The 10000-nt window shown below is 44.7% G+C and overlaps 2 protein-coding genes across 6 annotated transcripts in view; both read right to left on the bottom strand.

Moving 5' to 3' along the window:
• The window catches only part of med24 (mediator complex subunit 24), a 15286-nt gene extending 11520 nt beyond the window's left edge, over positions 1 to 3766 (bottom strand). For both annotated transcript variants that reach the window (XM_076994991.1, XM_076994992.1), the window contains exons 1-5: positions 3328 to 3766; positions 3057 to 3139; positions 1210 to 1248; positions 748 to 821; positions 1 to 141 (exon numbers count right to left, since the gene is read on the bottom strand). The exon at positions 1 to 141 is cut by the window's left edge and continues 83 nt beyond it. In XM_076994991.1, coding sequence (XP_076851106.1) covers positions 1 to 141; positions 748 to 821; positions 1210 to 1248; positions 3057 to 3139; positions 3328 to 3457 — 467 coding nt within the window. In that variant the 5' untranslated portion in view covers positions 3458 to 3766. The remainder of the gene's footprint in view (positions 142 to 747; positions 822 to 1209; positions 1249 to 3056; positions 3140 to 3327) is intronic.
• A 1464-nt stretch (positions 3767 to 5230) lies between these two features.
• The window catches only part of samd14 (sterile alpha motif domain containing 14), a 9926-nt gene continuing 5156 nt past the window's right edge, over positions 5231 to 10000 (bottom strand). For all 4 annotated transcript variants that reach the window (XM_076994996.1, XM_076994997.1, XM_076994995.1 and 1 more), the window contains 7 exons: positions 8565 to 8722; positions 8074 to 8347; positions 7295 to 7382; positions 7100 to 7168; positions 6456 to 6594; positions 6048 to 6167; positions 5231 to 5561 (listed from right to left, as the gene is read on the bottom strand). In XM_076994996.1, coding sequence (XP_076851111.1) covers positions 5409 to 5561; positions 6048 to 6167; positions 6456 to 6594; positions 7100 to 7168; positions 7295 to 7382; positions 8074 to 8347; positions 8565 to 8722 — 1001 coding nt within the window. In that variant the 3' untranslated portion in view covers positions 5231 to 5408. The remainder of the gene's footprint in view (positions 5562 to 6047; positions 6168 to 6455; positions 6595 to 7099; positions 7169 to 7294; positions 7383 to 8073; positions 8348 to 8564; positions 8723 to 10000) is intronic.

Genomic DNA, 10000 nt, shown 5'->3' with positions numbered 1-10000 from the left:
CTCAGGCTGGCCTCTCCGCTGGCCGCACCTCCCGACTCCCTCAGCCTGTCGCAATACCAGGCACAGCCCTGCAGAAGCCACACCAGCGTGCCCAGCAGGGCACGACACAGACCGATACACTCCTCCGCTTTACCATGACAGCTGGGCAGAGCAGACAGGACAGGTGCGTCAGGACAGGATAGGCGGGTCAGGACATTTATATTCACAGCACTTGGCTCCTAAGCAGCTTATGAGAATCAAAATGGCAATCAAACCCATGACCTTGGTGTTACTGGCTGTACCAGGTGAGATATCCAGATGAGAGTGCAACACAGACAAAGAACTACATCATCTTCAATTTAAGGTTCCAGCTTAAAGGAAAAACCCACTCTTACCAATTTATAATATTCAGTATCAATCTATTACATTCAGTGACAATCAGGTGTGTTTTCATTACAAACGTCTGTAAGTGACTTCTCTGGTTGAACCGTCTTCAGTCAACTTGGCTACTGTTACTTCTGTGAAATGTTGTGCATTATCCAGAATGTCACCCATATCCACCAACTATTCTAGAGTTTCATGTCGCTGCATTTTATTCTGATCTTCTGATTTTGACTTTTACTGTTTTACTTTCCCATTACATCTGTTGGATTTCTCATTACAATGATACTGAACACCACTTGTCACCTGTTAAATGACAGTCTACTCCCAGAATCTATACAGCTCATCACCTTTCTGGTGGTAAATGTGACCTAAACTACATCATACCTGAGAGAGTGAGAGAACATGTCCATGATGTCTAGGAGTGATTTGACACATAGCTCCCGCGAAAAATCATCAAACTGGGGAGGGGCAGAAACACACTGATACAATTACATACTGTTACAGGACTGAAGAGGCAGCACTGAACTACAGCGGGTCTAAACCACAGAGACCACACATGCATTAATACAGAGGATCTTAATCACAGCCATGGACAGCACACGTGCATTAATACAGAGCATCTAAACCACAATCACAGAGACCACACATGCATTAATACAGATTATTTAAACTGCAGTCACAGAGACCACACATGCAATTATACAGAGGATGTACACCAGTCACAGAGACCACATGTGCATTAATATAGAGGATCTAAACTACAGCCATGGAGACCACACGTGCATTAATATTATACACTATACTACAACTATATAGTATAGTAGAAAAAATGTGATAAATACCAACCTTACTAATGGCAGTGAGAACACTGGAGTAGGACACCATCTAGAGGAGAGAGAAGAGCAGTGCAGCATGTGAGCTGCTCTGTGCTGGGAGTCAGTTCAGTTCATGTGAGCTGCTCTGTGCTGGGAGTCAGTTCAGTTCATGTGAGCTGCTCTGTGCTGGGAGTCAGTTCAGTTCATGCGAGCTGCTCTGTGCTGGGAGTCAGTTCAGTTCATGCGAGCTGCTCTGTGCTGGGAGTCAGTTCGTATGAACTATTCTGTGCTGGGTGTCAGTTCATGTGAACTACTCTGTGCAGGGAGTCAGTTCGTATGAACTATTCTGTGCTGGGTGTCGGTTCATGTGAACTACTCTGTGCAGGGAGTCAGCACACTAATATTACTACAACCCCTGGCAAAAAGTATGGAATCACCAGTCTGGGATGAGCAACTCATTTAGACATTTTATTCTGTAGAACAAACTCAGATCAAAAACATGATGCAATAATAAGGTCATTCCAAAGTGCAACTTGTTGGCTTTCAGAAACAGTAAAAGAAAATTAAAAACATTGTGGAAACAAAGTAAATGTTACTTTTATTGAGCAAGCACAGGGAAAAAATATGGAATCACTCAATTTGGAGGTAGAAAATAAGGACACAACCAGTCAATTTCCTTTCCCTAAATGGACATTTGCCTCAGATTAGATCTGCTCGTTAGTCTGCAGTTAAAAACACCTGCAGTCATGACACCTTGGAGGGCTGCTGGACGAAGTGGAGTGGCAAGACCCACGACTCCAACAAGAGAAATGTCTCTTGAAACAAAAGGGAGAATTTGAAATTTCTTAAAGAATATAACTCTTCACGCATGGTTGCTAAAGATGTGGGCTCTTCACAGTCAGCTGTATCCAAGATATGGACCAAATACAAACATCATGGAATGGTTGTTAAAGCCAAGCATACTGGTAGACCAAGAAAGACCTCAAAGCATCAAGACAAAGAACCTAAGGTCATTTGTCTTGAAAACTGAAAAAGTACAACTAAACAGATGAAGCATATATGGGAGGAAGCTGAAGCCAATGTATGTGACTGAACCGTAAGAAATCACCTAAAGGAAATGGGATTTCAATACAGGAAAGCTAAAAGAAAACCATTATTGACACCTAAACAGAAAAGAACAAGACTGCAATGGGCTAAGGAGAGGCAATCATGGACTGTAGATGTCTGAATGAAAGTCAATAATCTGCATTCGACAAGGTGATGATGCTGGAACTTTGGTGAGTTTTATAAAGAGGACTGCCTGAGGAAAACAACCAAATTTCCACAGTCCTTGACAATAGGGGGCTGCATGTCAGGCAAAGGCACTGGGCAGATGACTCCAACCATAGGTACAGAACAACTATGCTAAAATGACTTTTCAATTATTTACACAGTCTAGTATACGTTTCATACCAAGATATACAAAATGTAAATGTGCCATATTTTGTCAATAGTGATTTTTACACCCCAATCGAAATTTGTCCTCTGCTTTTAACCCATCTGTGCAGTCCACACACACACACACACACACACTAGTGATTACTAGGGGGCTGTGGATCACACGTGCCCAGAGCGGTGGGCAGCCCTAGCCCGGCGCCTGGGGAACAGTTGGGGTTAGGTGCCTTGCTCAAGGGCACCTCAGTCATGACCTCAGGTCTGGGAATTGAACCCACGACCCTCCGATCACAACACCAGTTCCCTACCACCAGGCCATGACCGCCCCTAATATAAATAGCATTTCAAAATGTAGTAGAAATTAATACAATAATATCAACATTAAACTGGTTAAACTAGTGGCCTGAAGTTGTTTGATTACACAGAGCTCCTTTAGACACTGACCTGAGAACTGATGGCATACTTTAAATATGAGAGAATCAGGGGGTTTGGAGAAGGTCCAATCATTGCTTGTTCCAACAAAGCATCTAAAGCAGGGAAGCAGATGCAGCAGTTAGGTTCAACACGTTATATGTAATCCTGCAAAACAGATTGACTTCTAAATGACAAACACAATAGTTATGGCGTGCCGCGCAAATTCCACCTAATTAAAGCGTTTCTTCTGCTTCTCTATCGACAGTAAATGTGACTGGTGTTGCCATACTCAATAACATACCTGCGAGATTAATGTAGTCCCACGTCGCGCCTTTGGGACAGTTCTTCTTGATATTGATTGCCCACTGGTAGTCGCTCCAGCGCTCCTTCCACGCTTGAAGAATAGCTTGTTTTAGGTTAACCACCTTCATTCCGCAAACCTGGAAAAGATTGCGGAATATAAGCTCAAATCTGGAACCTGCAGCTACCTCTCCAACTAGGAGTCCTGTTTAATGTTGTTTGTCGTTGCTAATTCAGCTAACTAGCGAGATGGACAGTGGCTAGCTAACGACAACAAACTATACACCGTTCTTGCGAAATAGAAATAGTTAACGAGTAAAAACAATATTAATGACTCTAGCTAATACATGTGATGTGAACGGACTAGTTAACAATGAATATGGCTTTCATTTAGCTAGCTAGCTAGCTTCCGCGTTCACATAAAGCCTTCGGTACTTGAAAACAACAACATGCCTTGTGATTGGTCAAACTGAGTATACTTAATTATGATTGGTTAGATGCATTTTAACGCTAGCTGATTGGTTTAGACTCGTCCAATCGACTCACAAATGTATTTTGTAGACTGTATTACGATTATTTACAGTTGTTTGAAAAAAATAAAATAAAATAGTAAATATTTCGCAATTATGGGAAAACCATTGTGCTTTTAGCCATCATTTCTATCATATTTGAATATCTGTATCTAGATGTTTGTTTTTTGGTTGCAAATACTGCACCAAAGAAATAGGCTGCAGCCTGTGCTTTGGATCGCACCTAGTCTAGATGAGCTACTGGAAAACAGAAATCTGTTACCAGCGTACATCAGATCACTAGAGGACTTAAATCATTAACACAAATATGGGATTTCTTGCTAAACTTTTTGTGTGACGTTTTTTGTTTTGTTTTGTTTTTTTCGCTTCATTAAACAATTCAGTTAGACCGTAATTCAATTAACCTGTAATGGGTAAGGGTATTTCAGAGATCCAGGAACATGAAAAGGTTTAGTTTTGGACTGGAACATGATAAGAGGGTTAAATACGACTTTCTAAAATTACACATCAAATGCTAACCTCGGTATAATTAGACTCCAGCAGACAGAATTGTTAAAGCCTTGAAATGCTATCTTGCAGTGAGAACCACAAAGCAAGCCATGTCTGTTGTAGCATTTAATCAGCATAGCTCAAGACTTGGCTAGCTCACTTCTTAGTTTAATGCTGCAAACATAAATGTCAATACATCAACACATAGTGTTATTAACCCAATTCCTAACCCTAGCCCAGCAAGAGACTTGTCTAGTGTTAAGACTATATGATTATTTATTTGTTTGGAATATTAGTTAAGTCAGTAGTTTAACATTGTCCAGCCTTGTGGATCATAACAGGAAGTTCTGTTTGCTCCTGTCTTTGTGTATGTGTGGGATGTGAGACCTCGGCCTCCTGGCTCCAATACCTTTTGATTTGTGAGTTATAGCAGGAGTCTTGGTGCCACTGAATTGTCGATGGTTTGGGAAGAAATCTGCAGTGAACAGTATCAGTGACAATATCCACTGACCTGGAGCGGAGTTCACTGCTCTATTAGAGTAACAGAGACTAGATCTTTTTATAATTTAGTCGTTGTTCTTTAATCAACCACTACAAAACCTGAACAGGTTTCTACATATTTGCTGTTTCCTACCCAAAATAATATGGCTCCTTATTTGGGACTTAGCCTTTGTAGTTTATATGATGTGTAGTTTACTGATCTCATTCAGAGATCAGTACTGATCTTACTGATATCGTTTAGAGATCATTCACTTTAACTAGTACTTCCAAGGACCATGTTTTTGTATACTGGTTTGTATAAAGAATTACATAAATTCCACTTACAGTTTATTAAAAGTATTTATTAAGCCATTGTACCATCAAACATATTAAAAAACCCACAGAAGAGGTACAGTCATCCGCATCATAATAATAAGACCTGTGGTATTTACATCTGAAAAACCAAGGAGTTAGCAAATCAACTCCCTTTTAGTTATTATTAGATATTGTTAGTCCCGTTATTATTATTTTTGCGGTTTTTCCCCTGCTGTTAGCCAGCAGCTGCTCCCACAATGCACTGCAGTCACGTGGTCAGTAGCTTCTGGCCGTCTTCCTTGTGTCCACCGTCTCTCCTGCTGTGGACTCCGTTCTGCTTTTCTCGTCCACTGGCCGAAAACGGAAGGATGGTCTTTTTCTTCAGGAGTCCCGGTCCTGTTCCTCCAGAACCTTCACATTCCTGCAAAGAAACAGGTGAAACACAAACGAGCACATTTATCCTGCTGTCCACACGTCTGTCTGCTCTGTCCACACGTCTGTCTGCTCTGTCCACATGTCTACTTGCTCTGTCTATATATCTATATATCTATATATCTATATATCTACTATCCTCAAACCACTCCACTACACCACGCCAGTCCTGCATCATCTTTCAAAGTGCAGGCTGGCTGTTCTCTGTCCTCTCCTGATGTGCACCCTGGGTGCGAATTGGAAACTCTGGGCACGCTGACAGTGTAACAGGATGCTGGCTGGCTTTTCACTCGATATGGACTTCAGTGTCAGGCCTGACTCTGTGAATTCTGGGAGTCTTTGAGCCATTAGTGTTTCTGATGCCATGCCAAGCCGCTCCAGTGTGGAGCTGAGAGTACAGCCCCACTCCCCCCTATCTACATCCCCTGGGAGGATGCTGCTTCCTGGAGTGTGTCTGGTCTGGTTACTTCCTCACCTCCTCCTCCAGGGGATCCCCCAGGCTGGAATATGGCGGGGAGCGTTCAGGCCTGCTGGGCCTGGTGGGAACTTCCAGGTGACAGAGAGAGTGCTCAGACTCCTCCTCCTGACCGGAGCCCTTCCACAGGAGAGAACAGAGGTGATTAGGGTCCCCCAGAACACCCTCCATGCACACTGCAGCATGTGTGCGTTCTGTATGCTGTCTCTCCTCCATCTTAAAAGAACCAGTTTTAAGTGTTTTATTTTAGATGGCAAAATGCAAGAATTTCAGTACTATCAATACTAGATCTGCATGATACAAGCAGTTCACCTTTTTAACATAAAGACCTTTGACCAGTTTACCATGTCATTGACTGGCCCGAGTGAGGAAGTGAGTGAGGAAGGCTTGGGAAGGGTCCCCTCCTACCTCAGAGAGAATTGTGGCTGTTGATTGGCTGGAGGCCTTGGGGGAGCTGGAGGAGCGAAGTCTGTCACTGAACCAGGAGAAAGGCACAAAAGGAGGGCCAGAGGTCCGCGAGGAGCATGCCTCTGATTTCTCAGTCTCCCTGTAGTGCACACACACACACACACCCACATTTACACATACACACGCATGCATACACACAGACATACACATGTCACACATGACATACACATACACCGCACACACGTATACACACACACATACACAGACACACAGATATGCACACACATATACACACACACACACGCACGCATACACACACGCACACATAGTGTGTGTGTATGATTTATGCATGCATGCATGCATTCACACACAAACAACCAGATGCTAGTCAGAATATACACAGTAAAATGTGCATAGGCAGCAAGATGTCATTTCAGCTTCTGCAGGGCAAGAGAGGTGACACACACACACACACACACACACACACACACACACACACACACACACACACACACGAACAGTCATACACACACACACACACATGTATACACACATACAAATTGTGTATGTGTGGCAAGAGAGGTGAGTGATCACACACACACACACACTCAGTCATACACACATACCAATGTCACATGTCATACCGATTTCCTGTAGACAGTCTGTTGCTTCTGTCCTTCCGAACCTTCCCATACGTACGACGCAAGGTGACCCTGCACAGAGTCCCACAACAGCACCAGGTCAGGAATGGTGCAGACTGAGCGGGCCCACCATGCCACACACACACCCTGTCCCACACACACACCCTGTCCCACACACACACCCTGTCTCACACATACCCCAGGTTGAGGAAACTCCGCTTGGTCTTCTTGTCCAGCAGGACTGTGGGGCTGCCCGGCTCATCACAACAAAGTTCATGGCTGTCGTCTGAACAAACAATAAACCAAAGACGCAAACACAAACATGTAAAAATATAAAAGAAAACTGCATGTTATAAACAAGGGTGCCACAAGCCAATACATGTGTCTGATGTGTGTGGATTGTTCTTTTAATGCCAGGCCAAAACAATATGAAAAATGTGATTTTTTTCTCAGTGTTCATGAAAAGGTACACTCCTATAGGTCGCTCCGCCCTCCGCTCCGTTCCTGAAACCCATGACTCCACCCTCTATTGTTCTGCCACGCCCACCTCTTTGTGTTGTCACCTGTTCTTTATATGTTTAGTTGTCATGTCATTGACTGACATGTATTATCTCTCCCCCATGTGTGTCTTTATGATGAATCGCTCCTAAATCTTGAACCTGGGGCTGAGGTTTCCACAGTTTACCCAGATCTCCCTGTATTCCCAGTATTTGACCTGCACTGGATTATCTTTTGGCTCCTGGCTTCTGAAAGGCTGCCTTTGGGTCACCTGACCTGGGTCTCTTTCTGCAAACGCAGACAACTTTCAGATTCGATTTCTTCACTAACGATCTAAAAGTGTTAAAAGCGTTCAGTGCCGTGGACTTTGTGCATAAGTGTGTTTAGTCTGAAAGGGATAGAATGTTTTTCACGGAGCACAGAAGAAATTGCTTAACAGATGAGTGTTAAAAAACCTTCTGAAGATTCAGAGCTGTCACCTTCGCTCTGGGAGTGCTCCCTCTGACGAAGGAGAGAATGGTCTCTCTCGTGCAGCTGGGGCTGCCCCCCCTGTCGGAGGTGGGCTGGGGAGGAGTTTTCCGACCTGGTGCAGGGCTGGATGGAGAAGCCGGAGGCGGCTGGGAGCAGGGCCTCCTGGGAGGAGGTGCTGGTCACGTGTCTCCCCGCCCCCTCTTCCTGAGCCCGCCTCTCGGGGCTGGCTGGGAAAGGGTCCAGTGTGAAGGCTGGGTCCCTCCGTGCGGGAGAGGAAGACAGCTGAAGGTCAGGAGAAAGGGAGGAGCAACAGAGGGAGGCGGGGACAGCAGAACAGGAGCTGGGCATGGCGCCACTCTGGAGCATTCAATCAGTCAACATAGACAGGCAGTTCCCAGCAAATAGCAACTCACACAGCAACTCTGAAAACAGACGTGTGCAGTGAACACATGGGTGCACATACATGCGCACACACACACACACACGCACATGCACACACCTTTCCGTCAAGGCTGTCGTCACCCTCTGTAGAACTAAGACTGTCTTGGAGGCGGGACCTGGAGGGGCGGTGCCGCCTCGTTTTGATTGACAGCTGGGCTTTAGCTTTTTGCAGACTGCTGTCCAATCTCTGTGTCTCTGGCACTGCCTCCGTCAAGTCTAATGGGAAGGTCAAGAGACAATAGTCAAATGCTTTGCTAGTGCTAATTAAACCATTAAAATCTATATTGATAAGAAACTGAAAGTTCAGTTCATCACACACACACCCACAATTCATCACCAGCCTAGTCCAAGCACAGACGAGCACGCACGCACGCACGCACACACACACACACACACACACACACACACACACACACACACACACACACACAGAGAGAGTCATTACAACCCATAAAATTCAGTTATGCCATAAGGCAGAGCTGAAGTTCTATAAAGCTGTCAACAGCCACAGATTACTAATGTGAATGATGTGTGTGTGTGTGTGTGTGTGTGTGTGTGTGTGTGTGTGTGTGTGTGTGTGTGTGTGTGTGTGTGTGTGTGTGTGTGTGTGGAGTTGAGACACCAGGACTGGATATGACCTGTTTGCGTGACCCTGTGTCATTGCTGACACATGCCCCAGCAGTGAGGAATGAGCAGCCCAGGAGTCAGCCCTCACACAGGCCTGGAGTCAGCCCTCACAGACCTCAAGTCAGCCCCATAATTTATGAATGAAGAGGCACCTTAGGATCAGACTGACCTGAGATCAGCCCCACGTCACATGTCAACACAGTAATGAATGCAAACATGCATCAGCATCTGTCATTGTAAATGTATTGCACAATGTATCAGTGTGGACATATCGCAAGTCCTGCTGAATTCCAGAAAGAAATCAAAAGAGTTTGTCTCTCTTCTTACTGTGGAAGAAAAAAAAAAAAGACACCCTACCCAGAGAGAGAGATCAATATCAGCCAATTGCCGGCAGTCAGAAGCTATGCTGTTCACGAGTCAAAGTAAAACCATCGATCGTATCTAGCCATCAGTGAGCTGAGCAGCTCTGGGCTGGTTGCCTCCTTACGCAAAAATAAGTGTCTGTTACAGGGGGGAGTTTAGTACTGGTGTTTTAAAGCCCAACACTTAACAGATTACAGAACTTATGATCAGGTACAAGGAGTGTGGTCTGGTCCACAGTTTAGTGGTGACTCTCCTTCCCAGTATAACCCTCTGGAACCCAGATGTTCTGAAATTCTGAGGTTTGTAGATTTTAGGTGGAGGTGTGTGCCCCTACAGGATTGTTTTCAGGGTTGTAAATGCAGGGCAACTTGAGGAATCGGCCTGGAGCAGACAGCGAGGAAATGGGACGACGCGGTCTTCATTTCAGAAGCCGCTAAATGGAATTATGGGAAAGGAGTGCAATGAGGCGAAGAGTTTCCCGTTTCCTGGTCAGACTGTCAGCTG

Source organism: Brachyhypopomus gauderio, unplaced genomic scaffold (genome assembly GCF_052324685.1).
Source record: "Brachyhypopomus gauderio isolate BG-103 unplaced genomic scaffold, BGAUD_0.2 sc173, whole genome shotgun sequence".
NCBI lineage: Eukaryota > Metazoa > Chordata > Actinopteri > Gymnotiformes > Hypopomidae > Brachyhypopomus > Brachyhypopomus gauderio.
The sequence above is the reverse complement of the archived record's forward strand: the minus strand, read 5'-3'. Positions and strand labels throughout refer to the sequence as shown.